We start from the raw sequence: 25,066 nt of genomic DNA on the forward strand, positions 1-25,066 counted from the left end.
GCGGCGGGCGGCAGTCTGGTGCCCGCGGCGCGCCAGCAGCACTGCGCGCAGGTGCGCAGCCGGCGCCTCATGAAGGAGCTGCGGGACATCGCGCGCCTCAGCGACCGCTTCATCTCCGTGGAGCTGGTGGACGAGAGCCTGTTCGACTGGAACGTGAAGCTGCACCAGGTGGACAAGGACTCGGTGCTGTGGCAGGACATGAAGGAGACCAACACGGAGTTCATCCTGCTCAACCTCACCTTCCCCGACAACTTCCCCTTCTCGCCGCCCTTCATGCGGGTGCTCAGCCCGCGCCTGGAGAACGGCTACGTGCTGGACGGCGGCGCCATCTGCATGGAGCTGCTCACGCCGCGCGGCTGGTCCAGCGCCTACACGGTGGAGGCCGTCATGCGCCAGTTCGCCGCCAGCCTGGTCAAGGGCCAGGTAAGCGGGCGGGCGGGCGGCTCGGGGGGGCGCGCGCGGGGCGCCCTCGAAACCTGCCTCCAACCGGGAGGCGTCCCCCGGGCGCCTCCGCTCGACTTGCCTGAGCGTTTTCTCCCTTGCCCGCTTTCCCATCCCGTCGCTCCGGGTCTCCGCCTCTCCAGAATTCGGGCTCCCCCTCCCGCACACCCTGCTGTCTCTCCTCCTCTGTCCTTCTCGCCGATCGTCCCTCCGGCTCTGCCCGTCCACCTCCGGTCCTCCCCCAAACCCGCTGCCTTCATCCGATCCTGCCTTTTTCCCCCTTGCGCCTCCACCGTCTCCGCCTCCTCCCTCCCTCTCTGCCCCCTGAATCTCCCTCTCTCCTCCTCTCCCGTCCCATCCCGCCCCCGCCCAGGTCTCCTTCTCCGTGGCCTCCCCATCTCCTGTAGCCATAATCTTCCCGAAGGAGAAACTTTATATGGATCTCATCATCTAAACGTCCAGCCCAGTTCATCGCCCCCTTGCCCGCCACACACACAGAGGTTTTCCCCACCCCCCAATAGCTCAGGGATGCCCTGCGAGTTCGGGCGGAGTGGGGGGCGGTTGTCTCTGCAGAGGGCCAGCTGCCTGCCACCGAATCTGCTCCCTGGCCCTGCTTCGTCCTGACCGCATCTAGTGCAAGGTGAAAATTCTGCTCTTGACAAATTTCACTGGAGAGGCGGAGGTGTGGTGTGAGTCGTTCTGTAAGTGACAAGGCCAGACTCCTCCAGAAAACGCCTGGGACCTGCCTCTCACCAGGACCATTGGCTCCTGGGAGATCTAGCTCTCTCTCTCTCAGACCTGTGAACTTCCTTCAGTTTCCTCCTGCCCCCGGGGCTTAAATCCATCATCGGGGTTAAAGATTTTTGACTACTAAAATCAGGGGCAAGCTTGATGTCTGAGTCTCCTCGCCCACTGCCCCAGATGGCAGCTTTACTGCAAAGAACCCCCAGAGAACCTGAGAGCGGAGAATGAATGAACCTTCTGAAATCCCTTCCCCTAATCCCAGGGACGGGGGAGCCTGGATGGTGGGCTGCCGTCTACGGGGTCGCACAGAGTCGGACACGACTGAAGCGACTTAGAAGAAGCAGCAGCAGCAGCTGCTGCAGGCAGAGGTGTAATGGTTTTTCTCTTGCCAAGCTATATGCTCTTGATCATGTTCAGGTTGGTTGATGTTTTCCTAAATCTCTATTGAGCGTTACTTAAAAAAAAAAAGCATTGTTTTATGTGGGTGTGTTTTAGGTTTATGGAGAATCACTCTTCTGTTTGCTAAGTCACTTCAGTCGTGTCCGACTGTGTGACCCCATAGACGGCAGCCCACCAGGCTCCCCCGTCCCTGGGATTCTCCAGGCAAGAACACTGGAGTGGGTTGCCATTTCCTTCTCCAGTGCATGAAAGTGAAAAGTGAAAGTGAAGTCGCTCAGTCGTGTCTGACTCAGCGACCCCATGGACTGCAGCCCACCAGGCCCCTCTGTCCATGGGATTTTCCAGGCAAGAGGACTGGAGTGGGTTGCCCTTGCCTTCTCCGACAGTTCTGTTTAGGAGACCCCGAATGACCTCGATGTGATCATTCTACAGCCAGCATCTTAGAAGCCATCAGTCCCGTCATCTGCCTCTTCAGGATCTCTCACACTAATCAAATAATGCTTGTTCTGCCAATTTCACTAGAGGCGGAGCCCCTGGGATTCCACGCCAATTGCCTTGGCACTTAATTCTTGACGAAGGTCTGTTTTCACCAAGTAACTATGCTGCTAGTCCAGCTTTCCTGGGGTTTAGCTTCCGCTTGTTTCTCCAGTTCGAAACAGCATGAATGTGGCAGCTTTAGAAAGGCGAGGTTTAATGCTTTAACATCAGAAATTCACCCTGAAGCTTGAGGTTTAGTGCTGGCTCTGATGTGATGGGAGCCTGCGACGAAATACAAGCCACGGGGGTCAGAGGGGGTCCCGTTTATATTATCAGGATTCGTACAAATGATGGGGAAGACTTTTTCACAGAAATGCATCTGTTGTTGGTGTCAGAAAGCTCTGCTAATCAGAACTCTCTAGAACACTCTCTTACCATCTTTTATTGTTCACAGTGATGACTTTGGGGACATGGGGTGGAGGAATATCATTCTGCCTTATAATCATAGAATCATAGCATTTAGGTTTGGAAGCGACCCCAGAGGTCACGTGGACCTCAGCCTGCATTTTGAAAGATGCAGGAAAATAAAGATTTCAAATGACAAGTAAGGACTTTTTCCCCTAAGAAGAGATCTATCTTAGTAAGTTGTTAATAACTATTCGCCATGTTCACATCAGTGCTGTGAGTGATCGTTCTGTTGGTACCTGGGCACTTCTGTTAAACTGGGCAAGTCCTTGGGTATATATTTCTTTCCTCTGTATTCCAAATTGAGACTCTTCATACAGTTGGCAAGCTAGAGACCTCATTGTTGCAAGTAATTATCAACATTTTTATTGATTAGTTTCAAAATCTTAGTTGAACTCAGCACCTCCCCCACCTAGCATATTATGTTATACTTAACCTGTGCTAAAGTCTAGTGTGTAAAATATCTGAAAGGAAAAGGAGGACTCAGAAATTTCTAAAAATACCAATTCAGTTCCTTTGCACTTTTCCTGCTGACTTCGGCATCCAAAAGAGTCGTGTAGGATACACACAAACCACTCAAAACGCAGTGTAAGGACCGGAGGAATGGTCGCTCAGCAGTGCCTCAGGCTTCTGTGCAGGGCCTGGGTAGTGTTTGGGGGCTCTGTGTGTTAGGCGCCTTTCCTGCTTTTGTGAATTTCCTACCTACAGGTTGTTCATCGCATGTACCTTGGTTACCAAATTATTTCCATGGTTAAAGGTAATAGGCTTTGGGAAAGCAATCAAAATACCTGATGAGGTTTTCAAAGACAACCAAGAATGCTACCAAACCAATAATTACTTTAAAAGGCAGAACGGCTCCATTCCAGTTACCTTCCCCTCTCTGTTGGCACTTTCTTTTTTAGGATTCGTTTTTCTTACTCGACAAAGTTAGAAAAGGCTCTGTTTCCTCTTTCACAACTACCAAGCTTAAATTTCTGAATTGGGGATACCCTAAAGTCGATTTTGTTTCTCTGCCCTTTAGACACATCATAAAATTCTTTTAGCATAGCATAGTGAAGTTGCTCAGTCGTGTCCGACTCTTTGCGACTCCATGGACTGTAGCCTACCAGGCTCCTCTGTCCATGGGATTTTCCAAACAAGAATACTGGAGTGGGTTTCCATTTCCTTCTCCAGGGGATCTTCCTGACCCAGGGATCGAACCTGGGTCTCCTGCATTGTAGGCAGACGCTTTACTGTCTGAACCACCAAGGAAGACAAAATACTTTTAAGGGTCATATTGAGAAGAGATTGGTCTTCTTAATCAATGGGTCATATAAAGAAGAGATGTGCTTCACCATTTTGTGTCGAGCATTAGATGTTTGGGTTTATCACGAGGTGTGGCAGATCAGTCATTTCACGAGTCATTTCACGTTACCTGACTCTTGGGGGCCCCATGTTATCAACATCTCTGGTGTGCTGCTTTAGGAATTTTGTCTGTTTTAAATTAACTTACCAAATATTTCCTCTGTATATATTCTGTGTAGAGATGGTGACATACATACCTTGCCTGTTTATTACCAAATCCTCTTCTGACTACAAAGAGACATTTTAGCTAACTCTTCATTTGTGAAATTAAAAGAGAAATCTCCATGCCTCGGAGGGTCCTGCATAGGTGGTGCCCTGTGTGTACCGGGTCTCACTCCCGGAATAGCTGATGATTCTACAGGTGCCCTCCACTTGCACTTGTCTGAGCAGAAGCTCCCCAAAGTGACTTCTTGTTATTGTTCAGTTGCTCAGTTGGGTCCGACTCCTTGTGACCCCATGGAATGCAGCACGGCAGACTTCCCTGTCCTTCACTATCTCCCAGGGCTTACTAAAACTCACGTCCACTGAGTCAGTGATGCCATCCAGCTGTCTCATCCTCTGTCACCCCTTTCTCCTCCTGCCCTCAATCTTTCCCAGCATCAGGGTCTTTTCGAGCGAGTTGGCTCTTCACATCAAGTGGCCAAAAGATTGGAGCTGCGGCTTCAGCAGTACTGGAATCACAGTGGCTTAGGGTGCATTAAGTCGGCTCCTACTTTCACATCAGTGTGCCTCCTGAGTGTCTCCTTTTTAATTAGCGAGACATCACCCTGGGCAGGGGAACCAGATAGCGCTTGAAAGAGAGTTTCTTACTCCTCCTCTGCCCCTTGGTGCCAACCACGGGACTCAACCCAGCAGGAGGTCGATGCATTAACAGCAGTGGGCGCTGGCATGTACTGTTTGCTCTGTGCCAAGCTCTGGGCAGCTGAGAATTAGGGCAATCAGCTTACCTGGTTCCGCTGTTCCAGCGGTCACTGTGCAGGTGAGGGAGCCTCAGCTCCACGAAGTCAGGGGAAGTGAACGCTGCTTCGTGTGCTAATAGCAGCAATGACTGCGAGGCTCTGAGCACCAGCCCATGCTGGTGATGGTTGTCCGTGATGGCAGAGTCGCACCCGGCCAGCTAGGACCCTGATTATCTCCAGCTGGTGGTTGGAGGTGACCTATGTGGTCATCATTTGTGTCCACAGAGGACAGGACACAGTCAGCCATCAGCAGAAGAATGAGAACAGTCAGACTGAAACACCTTCAGTTCTCAGTGTTTGAACTAGAAATAGGTAAGCGGTTCTGGGACAGCTGAGTTTCCTGACAGCAATCGTTTCTGGAATTTTGGAACGCAGCAAAGTGGCAGGTGTCCAAGCTTGTGAACGTATGATGAAGAAGGAGCAGGCCCTGCAGATCAGCTTTGTTTGATGATAAAGTGCATCTCAGAGGTCAGCTTTAGCGCTTCAAGCGTTCTGCATCTGGCGACACACACACAGCCCATCTTCAGGATTTCTTCCAAAGTACTAGGCCTGGAAGTAGCTTTTTACTTGTTACTGCACAATCTCCATGGCTTCCCAGGTCGCTCAGTGGTAAAGAACCCGTCTGCCAGTGCAGGAGTCTCGGATTTAGTGTCTGGGTGGGAAAGATCCCCTGGAGGAGGGCATGGCAGCCCACTCTAGTATTCTTGCCTGGGAAATCCTATGGACAGAGGAGCCTGGCGGGCTACAGTCCAGGGGGTCACAAATGAGTCAAACTCGGTGACTAGAAGCAAGCAAACACAATCTCAAAAAGCAGCGAAGAACAGCCCTGTGGGTTCCTAAAGTGTACTGGCGTCTGAGCTATTGTAGTTCACACAACATTCTGAAAGTGCTGTGTGGGTTTGCTAAGGCTCTGACCCAAAGTACCGCAGTCTGGGGCGCTCAAACAACAGGCGTTTACTTCTCGCCTTCTGGAGGCCAGAAGTCTGAAACCAAGGTGATAGCAGGCTTGGCTTCTTCTGAGGGGAGGAGGATGTTCTCAGGCCTCCTGCCCGGCTCGTAGACGGCCGTCTGCTCCGTGTCCCCGCATGGCCTTCCTTCTGGCTCTGTGTCCTCACCTCCCCTTCTTCTAAGGACACTGGTCTTACTGGGTCAGTGAAAGTGAAGGTCGCCCAGTCGCATCCGACTCTTTGCCTCCCAGTGGACTATACAGCCCATGGAATTCTCCAGACCAGAATACTGGAGTGGGTAGCCTTTCCCTTCTCCAGGGGATCTTCCCAACCCAGGGATCGAACCCAAGTCTCCTGCATTGCGGGTGGATTCTTTACCAGCTGAGCCACAAGGAAAGCCCAAGAATACTGGAGTGGGTAGCCTTTCCCTTCTCCAGGGGATCTTCCTGACCCAGGAATTGAACCGGGGTCTCCTGCATTGCAGGCAGATTCTTTACCAACTGAGCTATGAGGGAAGCCTGTATGTTACTGGATCAGGGCCCACCCTAATGACCTCAGTTTGACATGATCACCTCTGCAGAGACCCTCCACACACCGTTAGTTACCTTCTGAGGTGCTTGAGGGTAGGACTCCATCCTATGAGTTTCGGTGGGATCACTGCACAGCCCCATGACAAGCCCAAACAGAAATTTCTTAACCAGTTCAGGCTCTTTTCTCTCGAGGCTTTTTGCTGGTTTCCAGAGTAACACAAATGACGCCCACCTGTGTGCACACAGGACCGCACTCAGGGGGGTCAGCTTGGAACAGAGACCGTGGCCCCTGTAAAGGGAAGCTAGGAGAAGCGGGCGTGTAAACAGTGACAGCCGGGGCGTGGGTCATGCCACGTGACTCACCCAGGAGAGCAGATTCAAGTGTTTCGGGTCTTATCAGTCACTGTGTCATTGTGCCCTGTGCCCACGCGTAGGTGACAGAGGTCATCACCCATGCCAGATGACTCTGCGGCTTGAGGTCTCCGTGTGCTCGATGGTTCGGAGGAAAAAATAGCTTGTTCCGCTATCAAGTAGGGCGGGCGGGAGGACACGGACAGGCCTCTGCATCCTAAAATAGTCCCACGCCAACTTGGCGAGCTCCCACACGCCGGCTCCGCAGCGAGGCTGCTCATCCCGGGGCTGACGATGCAGTTCATAGCAGAAGTGACTCACTTTACCCTGAGTTGTAGCCTTTTCAGGATCAGCACATACAGAAAGAGGGGGTAAACGCCTTTCTGTTTACTTGTCTGATTTATAGGAAACGGTGTAAAAGGTTTGCTTTCCTTTCTCAGGGTCAGGAGAGTTTAGGGGCTTTTCTTTACTTTTCAGTGGGACATGCCAACACAACCAAGAAGTTGAAGTTTGTTTTAACCCAGAGTCCTGCCGTTTCTCATCCCCACGAACAGGCATGTGTGAGTGCAGGTTTAGAAGGAAAGCAGCCTCAGTGGTACCACTCTAGGGGCAGTAAAGGGACCAGACAAATGACTTTCATGTCCATTTAAAAGATAAAATTAAAAAAAAAAAAAAAGAAACAGCCACTAACAGTGGGTTCTCTGAGCCACGTTTCAAATCTCTTGAGTCCTAGATTCTTACTGGGTTGACAAGGTGGTGGGAAAGGCTTCACTAGTGGTTCAGTGGTGAAGAATCTGCCTGCCAGTGCAGGGGCTGAAGAGGCACAGGTTGGATCCCTGGGTGGGGAAGATCCCCTGGAGGACGGCATGGCACCCTCTCCAGTGCTCTTGCCTGGAGAATCCTGTGGATGGAGGAGCCTGGCAGGCTACAGTCTGTGGAGTTGCAAAGAGTCGAACGCAACTGAAGTGACTCCACACACCCATGCATGCAAGGCAGTGGGGAGATGGGATGGGATGGGGAGGGTGACTCCTGTCCTCTCTGCTGGAGGTGGTCGGCCCCGGGTTCATTAGATGGTCTGGGAAGGGAGTGGGGAGAGCGGATGGGATGGGGAGGGTGGCTCCTGTCCTCTCTGCTGGAGGTGGTCGGCCCCAGGTTCATTAGATGCTCTGGGAAGGCAGTGGGGAGAGCGGATGGGATGGGGAGGGTGACTCCTGTCCTCTCTGCTGGAGGTGGTCCGCCCTGGGTTCATTAGATGCTCTGGGAAGCCTTTAGGTTATTCCAGTGCCCACGTGTGTGCCCAGTCGCTGAGTTGTGTCTGACTCTTTGCGACCCCATGGAATGTAGCCCACCAGGCTTCTCCGTCCATGGGATTCTCCAGGCAAGAATATTGGAGTGGGTTTCCATTTGCTCCAGGGCATCTTCCCAACCCAGGGATCAAACCCGTTCCTCCTGCATTAGCAGGCAGATTCTTTACCACTGTGCCACCTGGGAAGCCCACATTATTCCAGTGCCAGGCCTCCATCATCGAAGATTCAGATTTCTCGTGAATAAGATCAGATCCTAGTAGAGTCCTGCTGGAAAATCTCCTACTCGATTGTAATGGACGACCAGGGCTGGACCAGAACTGCTCATTTAGTCCACATCCACCATCTGTGGTCCGTCTTCCCACCAGCAGCCAGGGCTTCAGGCGGTGGTGGGTGTAATGAACCATCTCCCACCTTGCTTGAACTCACTGTCCTGTGTCCACCCTGACCAGCCCTCTGGAAGCCCTGCTTGTGTAGAGCAGACCGGCATATAACCCAGGCCTGCCTCCCTGGACTAAGGCGTGGAAACCCTGCAAAAAGGGAGCGTGAGTGTCAGGAGAGTCCTCCCCTCGGATCAGACACAGCTCCAAGGGCTCAGGTGCAGGACCACCCAGAACTGTGGATAAGTAGCTGGTTCATGCACTGTAGGCATTGAGTGCCCACTCTGTGCCAGGCACACACTGGGCACACAGTGAATAAAACTTGTGGGAAATGCCAGTCACCAAGAACTATCCAGTGATTGCTATTAGTTGCTCCATCATGTCCGACTCTTTGCAACCGTGTGGACTGCAGCATGCCAGGCTTCCCTGTCCTTTGCTATCTCCCAGAGTTTGCTCAAACTCATGTCCATTGAGAAAGAGGTGCTGTCCAACCATCTCATCCTCTGCCACCCTCTTCTTCAGCTACCCTCAATCTTTCCCAGCATCAGGGTCTTTTCCAATGTATCGGCTCATTACATCAGGTGGCTCAAAGTATTGGAGTTTCAGCTTCAGCATCAGTCCTTCCAATCAATATTCAGGGTTTATTTCCTTTCGGATTGACTGGTTTGATCTCTTTGCTATCCAAGGGACTCGCAAGAGTCGTCTCCAGCAGCACAGTTTAAAAGCATCACTTCTTCATTGCTGAGCCATTTGTAAGGTCCTACTCTCATGTCTGTGCATGACTACTGGAAAACCTGTAGCTTTGACTACATGGGCCTTTGTCAGCAAGGAGATGATTCTCTAGTAGGGATGATGTGAGACCCGCTCACATGTGCCTGTGATATGCCCAGCAGCCCTGAAGTTACTGCTTGCTTAGTATTTAGAAGAGGCCCGTTCACTGGTGTGTGCAGACTGGACCCCTGGCCATGGCCTGCGTGTGCACTGGGGACTTATGAGCAGCAGGGTCAGGGGTCAGCAGGGTTTTCCAAGCTCCTGCGTGACTGTCCCAGCAGGAATGCTCATTGCAGGTACCTGATTGTGACACTGAGGGTTAGCCTGCTTTTCTGAGTATTGTTTTCACTGCTCAGTTCGGTTCAGTTGCTCAGTCGTGTCTGACTCTTTGTGACCCCGTGGACTGCAGCACGCCAGGCTTCCCTGTCCATCACCAACTCCCAGAACTTATTCAAACTCATGTCCGTCAGGTCCTTGATGTCATCCAACCATCTCATCCTCCTCTGTGGCCCCCTTCTCCTCCTGCCCTCCATCTTTCTCAATCAGGGTCTTTTCCAGTGAGTCAGTGGTTTGCATCAGGTGGCCAAAGTATTGGGAGTTTCAGCTTCAGCATCAGTGCTTCCAGTGAATATTCAGGATTGATTTCCTTTAGGATGGACTGGACAAAGGACCCCAGATGGAGAGCGTCAGGGGAAGAAACAGAATTGGGACCAACCAGGTGGCGTTGGTTAGGAGAGGAGGGCCGGCTGGGATCTGGGAGCGGGGGGAAGTGGCCAGAAGGCGCTGCTCCCTTCCTGGCAGGTCTGGGGGTGGTCTAGCTCCTCCTTCCTGTCTCCCAGCCTGGCTTCTCCACGCCCTGCCCCACTGTCTCCCTATAGGCGTGCCATCCCCCACTTGGCTTCCTGCGGTGCCCATCCAGCAGCCCCATCCCCTTCCATCCTCTTCCATCCTCCCTGCGGGCCTTGCTCTGGTTCCTCTAAACCCTCACCTGGCATTCTCATGCCCCTGGCCATGACCATTATAGAATACATCCAAACCCCCAATCAGCGCCCACCCGGGGTGTGGCTCTTCCCAGAGGGCCCCCGGGAGGTCCCTCTCCTACCAGCCCCACCCTCCCAGGGCACACCGGTAGGTCTCCCCTTTTGCTGAGCTCACAGACGCACCCCGATCTGGAAAGCTCCCCTATTCATCACTTGAGCCCCTTCCATCCTCCAAAACCCTGCCAAGATGCCTTAGCTCCCGCAGAAGACTCCTCCATGACTCTTCCAATAACGCGAGGGCTCTGTTCTCTGTTCTCTAATACCTCCGCGTGGTCTGGAAAATGTTGATTTCTACACGGATCCTGCTAGACTGCATTATCTATCTGCAGCTCTGTTTCCCGTTCCCCTCACCCAGTACCCAGCATATCATATGTGCCAAACAAATGTGTCCATTACCAATTTGCTCAACTGAGCACACACCCCATCCCTTCCGCTCGTAGCTGTTTGAAATATAGTAAGACTGTGAATTTGCTAGGTGCTTCCTGCGGGCTGGCTGCTGTGCAAATGCTTTTAGTGGGTCATCTGATTAAATCTTTGCACCAGCCCATGGGGTAGGTGCTGTTGTTAGTCCCATCTTACGGAAGAGGAAACTGAGGCGCGCTGAGGTTGAATCTGTGCCTGAGGCAGACGGCTAGTAAAAGGGCAGAGCTGAGAGGTCACGAGTCCCATTGGTGGGTGGAGCCCCCCAGCCCGACCAGGTAGCACGTGCAGCTTGATTGTTCCTCATGGGCCCCCATGCTCCTCAGGGATAGCTTTGTAAGGATAACATGCTTGGTTTTGCTACAACTCAGAATTAATACACAAGGGGTGGGACTTGATGCAGCCATCAGATCTAATCTAAAATTCCGTAGTTTGTGGTACAGAATTATCCACAAACTTGAACAACTGTATTGGCCCAAATTCAACAATCAGCAGCTTGTATCTATTATGTTAAATGGAAGAATGTTTTAATTCTTTCAAACTATAGGAGAGAGAGAATTATTGCTGCTTTATTTCTTCTATACACAGAAAGGAAAGACATTTTAAAGATTCTGAAGATAACTGGAGAAAGAAATGCTTTCTGAAGGTAATGGTTACATTGGTGAAGCCACACAGGTTGAAAAAATTACTACTTTAAAAATAGCTTCTGTAAAATAATAATTCTCCATCACAATATTTAGCAAATATCCCCAAGATTTTTTATTATTATTAAGAGTTCTTGATGAGAGAAGGAAATCCTATCTTTTAGTGGATCAGATTACATTTTAAAAGTGAATTCAGCTCACTTGGGAATTGGAGGAGAAATTTCCCAGAAAAATATTGTTAAGGGGGTACTTGCCATTTTTTGATGGTGAAAATCAGACATTTCCAAACATCAGAATATGAAATTACAAAATGTTATTATATGGTGATTATGATAAAAAGCAGCTATTCTTGTTTTGCAATTTGGTCATTTTGTGCGCACACACACACAGCAATTGCTTTTGTCTTACCAATACATATGAATGAGAGTGATTTTGACTATCAGGCTGGGAGCCGGTTTTTCTTCCCAAGAGACACCAGCTAGGAATTGCATGTAACTGTACAAAATAAGCTTTCATTGCAGTGAGGATTAACCTGTGTCGGTCTTCCACAATTGGAGGCATACCCTAGCCTACTCTGCTCCCCTGCCAGTGAAAATAACATGAAGGAAACTTGAAACTGAATTTGTTACAAGCTTAAATTAATTGTAACAAGATGACTTGGCTTTTACAATGTAACTTTTAAAAGTCATCCAAATACTAAATGAGTCATTTCTTTAATCTCAGTTAACAAGAGGACTATGTCTCAGGGAAGCTTCGTCTGTAGATCGCGTGTGAGGGGACACACTCCCCTGAGAATGGAGCCCCTCCAGCTTGGCCTGGGGAAGGCAGAGCCCCGCAAATATGTGGGTTCAGGTCCTCAGGAACCCCTTCATCCAGTAAACACCTGAAAGTAACACGGATGAGCTGCCCGTAGTGGCCCCTGTGGCCCCTCCCTTCACAGAACTGCTTGTTTTTCCTTTGATCACTTTTATAATGCATATTAGGAAATATCGTAATCATAGCCCATAAAAGACAAAGTTTCTCTATAAGGATCAACTGGTAAAATTACATAAAGAGTAAAGTAAATTATTTTAATTCATAACTAAAACTAATCTAATAAAAAGTGACTTTGAACCCTACTGGATTGAATTACAGTGATTTTTGTTTCGGTAATTTTATTTAAAAGATCCTGGCGTCTGCCTTTTCATAGACAAAAGAGATGGATGCCTTTTGGTTATTCTTGCAGATCAGAGAAGGAACCAGAGGCCCTAGGAGCCCCATCCTACAACCTCAGATCCCACAAGGCCACCCTTAGCATCTGTGGACATCTGGAGACCCCTCCTCAGAACAATGCGTCAAATGCATAAAATAAAATTCACAGGAAAACAGCCAGACTTAGAAATATAGTTATCACCTTTTTAAAATGATGAACTAAAATATGGAGTTAAAAAGCATGACTCTATTGACACATTTAGTATCAAGACCTAGTTAGTGGGGTCCAGTGGCTAAGACTCCACGCTCCCAATGCAGGGGCCCAAGTTCCATCCCTGGTCAGGGAACTAGATTCCACAGCCAAATAAATAAATAAAAATAAATATTTAAAAAAATCTATTTACTGTCCTAACTGGACATAGAAACTGATGACATTTCAAGCTATCTACAACTGTTGCATGAGTTTTAAATGTCTGCGATTTCTCTTGATAACAAAATGAGAGCAATGCTAAGTATGCTCTGCTTTGTTACTTCCAAGCACAGCTAAATGAAGTGCTGAGCGTCAGTTAGGAGTTAATGGAAATAAAGACAGCTTTCGCATCTAAGTTTATGTTCCTTTGAGGATTCATGGCCCCTGGAGCCCATGGCTCTAGGTGTTGACAGCTGTCTTGGGAAAGAACTTAAATCTTACCATGCAGCTCATGGCCAGAACCTCTGGGGATGAGGTTCAGGACCCCAGCATGTAGCTCAGTCATGGTCTTGTTGGGTGGACTTGGGATAAAGCCATGGGCCTCAAGCAGGGGCTAGCTGTGCCCCAACCACTCCTCCCAAGCCTGCTTCCCACCTGAGCCTCAGTTGCCTCACCTGAAAATAACCCCACATTACAAGTGTATTATGATGCTCAAAGGAAATGATGGCCGCAGGTGCCTTGCATACAGGAGGTGATCAATAGATGCTCCTTCTTCTTATAAAAGTAGAATTTTATTGAAATAAATACATAAGAAAAGTACAACCAAAGATCCAGAATTGGTTTTCCACTCAATATCCATCATAGGAAGCAATCTCCTTTCATAAGTATTAGTATTTCAGAGTGATAGTGACATTCAGTTGGTTCAATTTTTTTTTATATTTGACCATAATTTTCTAATATTCACAAAAACCACATTGCAGCCCCCTCTTTGCTCTCTCAGAACTATCGCCTACCCTTGTGGACTCTTGTCATCACCTGTTGACTCTCCATCATCAAGTCATTTTATTTTGTTGATTTCTGATAAAAGAGTTGATTTCTGATAAAAAAACCATGATTGTGTTATCCAAGCACAGATTTGAGAGCTGCTTTTTCAGCTTTACAACCTTGCTCTCCAAGAACTCTGTTTGTTAGCAGTATCTTTAAATTACCTTAATTTCTGCTGCTGCTAAGTTAGAAAATCACATGGAAGAATATAATCATTTCCCACATGTATCTTCTCTCAGTCACATCTTGGTTGAGATGCTTTCTTTATTACAGAATAAGAAGTCCACTTGAAAACTTTTGGGCTTCCATTTTGTTTCAAGATGAAAAGCTGAGTCAGAAATCAAATTTTAAATGTTTTCAAGTGCTGTGGTCTCCAGTAGTTTTCACAGGTCACACAGAATGAACACAAATTGCCCCAGTACAACTGAAAGAGAGTTTCACTTAGTCAGTGGTTCTTTGCCTGACTGATAACCTTTAGGGAAAGTCTTTTCTTTCTTTTTTCTTTTTTTTTAGAGTGTATATACATGTATATTTGTGTATATATATTTATTTGTATATATAAGAATAAATATACATATGTATTTATATATATACACACACATATGTATATACATTCTTGTCCCTCATTGGCTATTATAAAATATTGATTGTAGTTCCCTGTGCTATACGTTAGATCCTTGTTTTTTATCTGTTTTATATGTAATAGCAGTGTGTATGCTAATCCCAAACTCAAGGAAAATCTTTCTTTAATGAAATTCATGAGAAGTGTAGTTGAAATGTTCAACCTACCTATGTATACAGTATATTACAATAACTGGAAGATAATCAACAGCAAACACCCATCTTCTCTTATTGCTTACTCAGCTAAGGTTCTGCACATTGGCCTGGAAACTGGGGTAAGGTGTCCTGCATTTGACAAAAGAGTGACTAGATGGCTTCGGGGTTTCTTCCAGCTCTTAAGACTCCGATGAATGGAACCAGCATTCTCACGAGGAGAGGGAATAGTCTGTGGTTCATTGGTCCTCCAGGATGTTAATGTTGTTTCTGTTGTACTCCCACTGATTTCCGCAAGGTTAGCAATACTGAAATCTGAAATTCAACCTCTGAGATCACCAGAGACATGAAGCCCCCTCCCATCCCCAGGGGCTCTCAGCTTGCAGGGTGCATCAGTCTAAGAAGGGGTGTGAGCTGCTTCATGGAAGTAGAGTCTGTAACAACATCTAAATCAATGTGTGGGCCTGGGTGGTGTTGCCATAACTACCCCTGTAAGTTGGTAATGTTTTCAGCACTGTAGTCAGCAAATAGAAATGGTTCTACCCAGAACCAAACAGTTCTGCTCAGATTGTTTATTTCACGGGCATTTATGTCTCTTTTCCCCTCCTGTAAACTCATTATTTGGTTGTCATTGAACCTTCTGGTTGAGATCATTTCAGTTTCCCTACCCTAAGAAAGGCTTTGCAAATGGCATTAGTGGTAAAGAACCCACCTGCCTATGCAGGGGACGTAAGAGATGAGGGTTCAGTCCCTGGGTTGGGGAGATCCCCTGGAGGAGGAAATAGAAACCCACTCCAGGATTCTTTCCTGGAGAATCCTATGGATAGAGGAGCCTGGTGGTCTACAGTCCATAGGATCATAAGCAGTTGGACACGACTGAAGCGATTTAGCACACACCCCAAGAAAAAATATCAATAGCCCTCAATCTGCAGCTTGGCCCCAACCATGTACCACTTAGAAGTCTCAGAGGACAGCCGATCACCCCATTCGGATGAGGAGACGCTTAGCAGCTGTTGGTCAACCCCTGACTTGATTGCCTTTGGGGCTAGGATGCCTCACAAGACAGACGGCCATTGTCTAACCTTTTCAGGGTGTTTGAAGAAGGGATAGATAGATGGTCTCATACCATCTCTGTGGCCAAGAGAAACCCGGGGTCTTCAGAGCTGGGTCTTGATCAGTGCCCAACCCAGAATGACACCCACAGCCCAGAACTCTAAGCTCAAATCTGGGAGGAAATGTAGGAAGGATGCAGCCAGCAGGCGGAGGTGAGAGCCACAGGCCTGCGTGGAGGAAGGAGTGAGCATGCTGGCCAGCAGGGCTCTCTGATATAAGTGGACGAGCCAGATCCCCCCCTCGGAGCAGCGCTTGCATTCAGCATTGCTGCTGACGGAGCACTTCTACTTGCGTGGCTTCCTGGGGATCCAGGATAAGAGGAAGGCCAGCCTGAGGAGCAGGGCAGACTAGCAGACCCAAGGGTACAGTAAGTGCCTGTTTTATTGGGCTCCCAAGGGCAATGTGATTGAACCAGACCATTACTCTTCAAGTGGGGACTAGGGGCTTCGTGATAATTTCCAAGAGGGATCTTCTCTCCCTATTGTCTCATTCTGTAGCGTCATTAAGTAGGCGTTGTCAAATATTCAAGTTTGAGGGCTACTAATTAGAAAGATCACTTGTTAGCAAATAGGTAGGTGAAAAGTGGAAACAGTGACAGATTATATTTTCTTGGGCTCCGAAATCATTATAGGCTGTGACTGCAGCCGTGAATTTAAAGCACGCTTGCTTCTTGGCCAAAAAGCTATGACAAATTTAAACAGTATATTAAAAAACAGAGACATCATTTTCCCTACAAAGGTCCGTGTGCTCAAGGCTATGGGTTTTCCAGTAGTCATATCCAGATATGAGAGTTGGGCCATAAAGAAAGATGAGCACCGAAGAATTGATGCTTTTGAACTGTGGGTCTGGAGAAGACTCTTGAGAGTCCCTTGGACTGCAAGGAGATCCAACCAGTCAATCCTAAGGGAAATCAACCCTGAATATTCACTGGAAGGACTGATGCTGAAGCTGAAGCTCCACTCCTTTGGCCACCTGATGCAAAGAGCTGACTCATTGGAAGAGACCCTGATGCTGGGAAAGATTGAGGGCAGGAGGAGAAGGGGACGACAGAGGGTGAGAGGATTGGATGGCATTGCCGACTCAAAGAACATGAGATTGAGGAAATTCTAGGAAACAGTGGAGGACAGGGGAGCCTGGTGTGCTGCGGTCCACGGGGTTGCAAAGAGTCACACACAGCTTAGTGACTGAGCAAAAACAATAACAATTAGGAAGAAGACAGTCTGCCAGGAAGGGCTGGACAGAATGAACTTGTTTCAGGACTCCTCGAGGTAAAAGACCACCCTACTAATGTGCATTCAGGACAGAAAGAGCCTTGTCCAGAATTTCTGTGGAGCAATCCCCGGAGTCAATGGAAACTTTCATTCTGTGCCATTGAACTAAGTCAACCCAAAAAGTTAAAGGAAAACTTAAGATTTTTGCCACAAGGAAACACTTCTGACATGTCAGCTTTCTAAACCTATGGTGAATTTCATAATTTGTTTGGTCTTAAGAAGAACAATGCAGTGTTATTAACTAGTCTTATAAGTCAAGCATAGTTTGAGTGATAGAATTTTTCATAAGTCATCTTTCAGAACTGTGATGCCTAAATCACCCATTATTTGCTCCTTAGTATTTCCCTTTCTTTTTCGTGTTATTTTCTCTACATAATTACAGTGAATATTGGTGTATTGTACCCAATCTTCATTTTCCCCATTTCCTGCTAGTCTCATTTATCCCACTACTCTCTGCGATGCTTTTAAGTCAGTTCAGTTCAGTTCAGTCACTCAGTCGTGTCTGACTCTTTGTGACCCCCTGAATCGCAGCATGCCAGGCCTCCCTGTCCATCACCAACTCCCAGAGTTCACCCAAACTCATGTGCATCGAGTCGGTGATGCCATCCAGCCATCTCATCCTCGGTCGTCCCCTTCTCCTCCTGTCCCCAATCCCTCCCAGCATCAGGGTCTTTTCCAGTGAGTCAGCTCTTCGCATGAGGTGGCCAAAGTATTGGAGTTTCAGCTTTAGCATCAGTCCTTCCAGTGAACACCCAGGATTGGTCTCCTTTAGGATGGACTGGTTAGATTGCCTTGCAGTCCAAGGAACTTGCAAGAATCTTCTCCAGCACCACAGTTCAAAAGCATCAATTCTTTGGCGCTCAGCTTTCTTCACAGTCCAACTCTCACATCCATATATGACCACTGGAAAAACCATAGCCTTGACTAGATGGACTTTTGTTGGCAAAATAATATCTCTGCTTTTTAATATGCTGTCTAGGTTGGTCATTTCCTTCCAAGGAGTAAGCGTCTTTTAATTTCATGGTTGCAGTCACCATCTGCAGTGATTTTGGAGCCCCAAAAAATAAAGTCTGACACTGTTTCCACTGTTTCCCCATCTATATTTCCCATGAAGTGATGGGGCCAGATGCCATGATCTTCGTTTTCTGAATGTTGAGCTTTAAGCCAACTTTTTCACTCTCTTCTTTCACTTTCATCAAGAGGCTTTTTAGTTCCTCTTCACTTTCTGCCATAAGGGTGGTGTCATCTGTATATCTGAGGTTATTGATATTTCTCCCGGCAATCTTGATTCCAGCTTGTGTTTCTTCCAGCCCAGCATTTCTCATGATGTACTCTGCATAGAAGTTAAATAAGCAGGGTGACAATATACAGCCTTGACGCACTCCCTTTCCAATTTTGAACCAGTCTGTTGTTCCATGTCCAGTTCTAACTGTTGCTTCCTGACCTGCATATAGGTTTCTCAAGAGGCAGGTCAGGTGGTCCGGTGTTCCCATTTCTTTCAGAATTTTCCACAGTTTATTGTGAGCCACACAGTCAAAGGCTTTGGCATAGTCAGTAAAGCAGAAATAGATGTTTTTCTGGAACTCTCTTGCTTTTTCGATGATCCAGCGGATGTTGGCAATTTGATCTCTGGTTCCTCTGCCTTTTCTAAAACCAGCTTGAACATCTGTAAGTTCACGGTTCACATATTGCTGAAGCCTGGCTTGGAGAATTTTGAGCATTACTTTACTAGCGTGTGAGATGAGTGCAATTGTGTGGTAGTTTGAGCATTCTTTGGCATTGCCTTTCTTTGGGATTGGAATGAAAACTGACCTTTTCCAGTCCTGTGGCCACTGCTGAGTTTTCCAAATTTGCTGGCATATTGAGTATAGCACTTTCACAGCATCATCTTTCAGGATTTGAAACAGCTCAACTGGAATTCCATCACCTCCACTAGCTTTATTTGTAGTGATGATTTTAAGTCAGTAAGTCACAATATTTACAGAGGTAGCGTATTAGAAAATATTTCAGAATGCTCTAGAAGGTTTCACTCTGAGGTTGGCTGAGTGAACCCTTTGAACCCTTTAAAATGTATTCCTTGCAAACCTTAAGCAGGTACTGTGTGTTAAGTTTAACATACAGTGATTCCAGTATTATTTTGACTTAATAAAACTTTTACTGTTGTACAAACCAGAAGAATGTGCAGCAGACAGTCTGGGGAAAGTGTTTGGTAGCAACTGGAAGAGGAGAGAAGGCCACCAATCAAGAAGAGGGTGGAGTTTCCTCAGTGCTGGGCCTTGGGTGGGGCACCCCTCCAGTTCTTTATGCTGCCTGTTGCTGCTAAATTGCCTCAGTCCTGTCTGACTCTTTCCAGCCCTGTGAACTGTAGCCCGCCAGACTCCTCTGTCCATGGGATTCTCCAGGCAAGAATAACGGAATGGGTTGCCATTTCCTCCTCCAGGGGATCTTCCCGACCCGGGGATGGAACCTGTGTCTGTTACCTGTCCTGCACTGGCAGGTGGGTTTTTTACTGTAGCGCCACCTGGAAAACCCTCTTTACGCTGGTATAGACTGCAAGGTTACCCGTTCTGACACTGTACTGGCCTCAAGCCATGCTCCAGCCAGGGGAACCAGGTGCCAGGCCTTGATCCAAAAATCTCCTCAAATCCAGTTAGGCTTACTTAGCATTTGTATTATGATTTTATACTGAAATTTTGTTCCAGAAGATTCTAAATTTTCTGTGGAATCTCGGGATTAAGCAGAGTTGGGGAAACACATTCACCTGTAGACCCAGATTTCAGTGATGCTTACTGAGCTGTGATGACATTTGGTATTTCCCTGGCATGCAACCAAATTCTCTCCCCAATATAGCATGGTTTAAAATCCTGTGCTGGGAACAGGGCTTCCCTGGTGGCTCAGATGGTAAAGAATTCAACTGCCATGCAGGAGCTCTAGCTTCAGTCCCTGCTTTGGGGAGATCCCGTGGAGCAGGGAATGGCTACCCACTGCAGTACTCTTGCCTGGAGAATCCCATGGACAGAGGAACCTGGCGGGCTACAGTCCACAGGGTCGAAAAGAGTCCGACGTGACCAAGCACAAGGCCCAAGCATAGGAGCTAAAGCTACAAGAGACTCGAAATCCTGCATCTCACGAAATTCCAAAGTCAAGGTGGTGAGCCATCTCATCGACGGGAAGTCGCCCCAGCCATGTCCTGTAGGACCGCTCAGCATGCAGAATGGTCGTGTGTCTGTAGGGTTTGGAAGGCCTTTATCAGAAGTAGCTGATTTCACTGTCCCCTATGTGAGGCTTCTTGTCCAATTCTGGCTGCCTTTCCCAGTCGGAGCTGAACAGGATTGATCATGTGGAAGTCAGAACAAACTCCTGCCAGCCCTCCCCGGGGGCTCGGAGGCTCTGGAGTCTGCGAAGGCGGCCTTTGCTGGCCTTCCCCCTGGGCTGCGCAACCCCGCCCCAAGTGCGCGCACAAGGCTCAGGCCACCCTGAGCCAGACTAGCACCGCCACAGTGGGAGTGTCTCCCTAGAGGAGGAGTACCTTCCCCCGGGGGGAGCACTTTGGTGCGGCTCCCAGGGGGCTTGTGGGGCCATGGGGACTAGCCCAGCCCTTTCGCCTAGTAGACACCCCACAGCTATTATAGAATGAAGTTGAGTTGGTGACCTTCCAGTACCCAAGACCATGAATCATCAAAGAAAGATTAAAGGTGTTGAGTGCACTGTAATTACAGTGTCAGTAAAGTGGACATTTTTAGCAACAGACACTCCATCAAGATGGTGTTTCCGGTTGACACTGAGTATTGAAATAATTTCACCCCCTGCAATGTGAGCATCTCAGGTGATATGAATGTTTTGTTCCCCCTCTAAACACCAAATGTACTGATCCTGGTGTCTTAGTAAATGAGAATTCCTCTTATGAACTTTTAAATCATGTGCCCTTGAAGTGTCCTCATTCGATTTGCCAGAAAACACACCAGGGGGACACTCAGGCAGGCTGGCATTTAGAGTCTAGGAAAGAGTGAGCGAGGGTCCTGCCCACTGTCCTCAGATGATCAGTCCACACCGAGGGCTGGCTCTTTATTTTGTCAAGTAAGTTTAATGTGAAAGAGCTTCCCTGTAAACGTCTATCTCTCTGCGGTCTTAGCCTGATTGGGGTTTCGATGAGGCCAGATCAGTTCATTCTGTCCTCTCCCCCTCCTTCCTCTCAGCAGTGACTTTCCTTACTCGAGCCTGCCCTGGGCTGTATTATTATGGGAAGGCTGCTGCAGCCAGCAAGCGCCACAGTCTGGGCGGCTACGCAGCAGACGTTTATTTGTCACAGTCCTGGAGGCTGGAAGTTAGATCGTGGTGTCAGCAGGGCTGGTCTCCTCGGAGGCTTCTCTTCTTGGTGTGTAGACGGCCGTCTCCTCAGTGCCCTCACGTGCCCGTCCCTGTGTGTGTGTCTGTGTCCTGATCACCTCCTCTTAGTAATACAGCATGTGAAGTGAAAGTCGCTCAGTCCCATCCCACTCTTTGTGACCCCATGGACTGCAGCACGCCAGGCCTCCCTGTCCATCACCAGCTCCTGGAGTCTACCCAAACTCATGTCCATTGAGTCAGTGATACCATCTAGCCGTCTCATCCTCTGTGACATAACCCTGATTATTTAAGAATGTATTCCCATTTCAAATGGCACCGTTCAGCAATGCAAAGCCACAATTACGTTTGCACCCACCTAATACAAGGACACTGGTCAGGTGGGATCAGGGCCCTTCCAATGACCTCCTTTACCTTACTTACCTCTGTACAGACCTTGTCTGCAGTCACATTCTGAGGTGCTGGAGGTGCGGGCTTCCACATAGAAATGTTGGGGGACACGGCTGAGCCCGTAGCAGAGTCTTTCTTTCACACCATATCGGTTTTAGCCGCTTGTTCTCCTCCTGTGGCCTGAATTTCCGGTTTCCCATCTTCTGTCATTGTCCGGAGGCCCCAGCACCTCCTCCGCGGCTGCCTCCAGAGCGAGTGTCTGGATGTTTCTCACCTCACAGGCCCGCTCCTCCCACAGCACCCCATGCACACGCTCCTCCTCATAGGCAGGTTCCTGTTTCTTCGCTTGCTCAGGATGCCTTGTTTTTTTCCTTTCCCTAAAGATCGTAATTGGCTTGATTTTTTCACGCTTTTCTTCTCTTCCTGAAAGAGTCTTCCTGGCCCTGTTGGCTGCAGCCTTCTCCCCCTGCTTTTATCGAACCGGGGACTGAGGGCCCGCCATCTGCCTGTGGCTCAGCCCAGCCCCCTGTTATTCTCCCGCACCTTGTGACTTTTGCCCCCTTTTCTTTTCACGATGTTTGAACATCTCCCCAGCCCTGCTCCCACGTGGTTCCCACTGCTCTGCTTGGTCCCTGCTTGACTGTCCAGCCATCACTGTCTCCCATGTCCCCATCCACCCTGGACCAGCCACCCACCCTTCTGTTTCCCGCTGGGCCGGTGTTTCCTCTCCTCCACTTTGCGCAGGTGCTGTGCCTTCTCCTTCTGAGCAGCTCCATCAGCCCTGCGAGCAGGTGTCCCAGAAAAGGGGTGCTGTGCCCTGTCATCTGTTGGGGGGGTCTGCAGAGGCAGAGGACCCTGGGCAAAGCCAGGGTGCAGAGGAGTTGCTGTCGGGAAGGCAGTGTGGACATGCTGGGTGGACTGAAAGGGAGAGATGCTGATGGGCTGATGATTTATTTGAAACCACAGCTTGAGATTCAGCCATCCTGGAAGGCCACATTAATGGACCAGTTGAGGTCAAAATTAGAGTGAGTATGCTTTAATCAAATTGATTTTTATGTTGATACACCCAAATTGTTGCATTTTTAAAAAATCAAAAGCGATATTTATTGTTCTAGATGTCTTTACCAAACTTAGATGTAGGATGCTTTCTGAAAACCCTCATTTCCATTTTTATGGTAATTCTATTCACTCAGTCTATGAGAAAACAACTCTTCATTGGTAAATGTATTGATCATGTCTGAAACAAGCCCCTAAGAGTTTGAGGGTATACATCAGATGCAAGGTTTATCAGGGAGAACTGTTTACTCAACCATTTGCACTGTGCCTGCATTCTTGCTTTATTCAAAAGTAGAGGAATTCATTAAAATATCCCCAAGCATCTCTACCAGCCTGAGGACAGGCCAGGACAGCCCTTCTTGGTGACAACTCCTGGCAGAAGTGAATATAATTTATACACAGAGCCACGCTTCTCCTTCCAGCGTCTTGAATGCCTTGTTCAGCTCCAGGCCGACTAAGCAAGCCCTCCCACCTCTGGTTCCATTGGAACATGGAACTCTGCAGGGCAAGGCGGGCTTGGTTTCATCACCAACATTGACAGAGGTCAGGAACACTGTACAGACTCTTCCTGAATTACTCTCTTCAATCACAATTATGTTCGTCTGCGTGTCCAGATGAAACGCTTTGCAGATGACGGACACTCAGCATCTTTTCCACGACTGATTGCCAAGACCAACTGATCCCAGAGATGTTACACAAGCAGAGGGATTTTTCCATAAACTTCACAAATATCAGAGTCTAACAAAGTGTCATAAGACTGAAGCCTTAATACATGTAATCCAAGGCGTCTTATAAAATAAAAATTCATGTTGAAAGTATTACGGTAATTTTCTTACTCAAACAGCATACACTTAGATATTTACATTTTAATTTAGGAATGATATTGCTGACTTTCACAGGATCATAGTTAAAATCATCTGTAGGCTTTTTCCCTTCCACTTAATGCAGTTAACCACAAAAAGCCAATTAAATGAAAAACAACAAATGGGTGTTCTCTGTGGCAGCCAGCTTTGATCTTCCCCCATGATATCATGATTTATTAGAGAAGTAGATGGCTCTAATTCAGTTCAATTTAACAACAGTTATTGAGTTGGAGTCAAATGCCCTTATGAGATTAAAGTAGGACCAGGAAATGTTTTATTTTTTTTTAATTTTGAAAAAAATTTATTATAGTGAAATATAATTGATTTACAATGTGCTAGTTTCTGCTGTACAGCAAAGTGATACACATATATATGTACGTATATTCTGCTTGTATATTCTTTTTCATATTCTTTCCACTATGGTTTATCAGAGGATGTTGAATATAGTTCCCTGTGCGATACCGTAGGACCTTGCTGTTTATCCGCCCTGTACATACTAGTTTGAATTGCTAATCCCAATCCGCCAACCCATCCCTGCCTCACCCCTCCACCCCTTTCACAGCCACGTGTCTGTTCTCTCTGTCTGTGAGTCTGCTTCTGGTTCACACATAAGTTCATTCATGTTGTGTTTATCCCATAGGGCCTCCCCGATAGCTCAGTTAGTGAAGAATCCACCTGCAACGCAGGCGACCCCAGTTCAGTTCCTGGGTCGGGAAGAGATGCTGGAGAAGGGATAGGCTCCCCACTCCAGTGTTCTTGGGCTTCCCTTGTGGCTCGGCTGGTAAAGAATATGCCCGTAATGCAGGAGACCTGGGTTTGATCCCTGCATTGGGAAGATGCTCTGGAAAAAGGAAACGCTACCCACTCCAGTATTCTGGCCTGAAGAATTCCATGGACTCGACAGACCGTGGTGTCACAAAGAGCCAGACACGACTGAGCGACTTTGGCCCCAGACCCCACATACAGGTGACCCCGTGGTATTTGTCTTTCTCTGTCTGAGTTACTTCATTTAGTATGACCATCTCTAGACGCATCCTTGTTATTCCAAATGGCATTATTGTTTTATGGCTGGGTAATATTCTGTCGTATATATGCACCACATTTTCTTTATCCTTTCACCTGTGGGTGCATGGGCTTCCCAAGCAGGGCTAGTGATAAAGAATCCACCTGCCAATTGAGGAGACTTAAGAGACGTGGGTTCAGTCCCTGAGTTGGGAAGGTCCTTTGGAGGAGGGCATGGCAACCCACTCCATGGAGAATGGGAGTGCTCTTGCCTGGAGAATCCCACGAACAAAGAGCCTGGTGGGCTACAGTCCATACGGTCACAGAGAGTCGGACACGCCGGAAGCGACTTGCACAGCACAGCCTCTTCTTTATCCACTCATCTGCCGATGGGCACTTAGGTGGCTTCCGTGTCTTGGGTGTGATAAACTGCTTCTGTGAGCATAGGGCCGCTTGCATCTTTTCACATTAGAATTTGCATCTTTTCTGGGTGTGTGCCAGGAGCAGGATTGCTGGATCATATGGCAGCTCTGGTCTTAGTTTTGAAGGAACCCCCAGCCTGTTCCCCAGAGTGGTTCCACTAGTTAACCCCCAGCCTGTTCCCCAGAGTGG

At 48.1% G+C, this 25,066-nt stretch overlaps 1 protein-coding gene across 1 annotated transcript in view; it reads left to right on the forward strand.

The window, feature by feature from the left end:
* Window positions 1-6: 6 nt before the first annotated feature.
* UBE2QL1 (ubiquitin conjugating enzyme E2 Q family like 1) overlaps window positions 7-25,066 on the forward strand; it is a 54,873-nt gene continuing 29,813 nt past the window's right edge. Inside the window, exon 1 of the mRNA XM_040262384.1 lies at window positions 7-423. Coding sequence (XP_040118318.1) covers window positions 70-423 — 354 coding nt within the window. The 5' untranslated portion in view covers window positions 7-69. The remainder of the gene's footprint in view (window positions 424-25,066) is intronic.

The sequence above is a fragment of the Oryx dammah genome, unplaced genomic scaffold (assembly GCF_014754425.2).
Source record: "Oryx dammah isolate SB20612 unplaced genomic scaffold, SCBI_Odam_1.1 HiC_scaffold_20, whole genome shotgun sequence".
Classification (NCBI taxonomy): Eukaryota; Metazoa; Chordata; class Mammalia; order Artiodactyla; family Bovidae; genus Oryx; species Oryx dammah.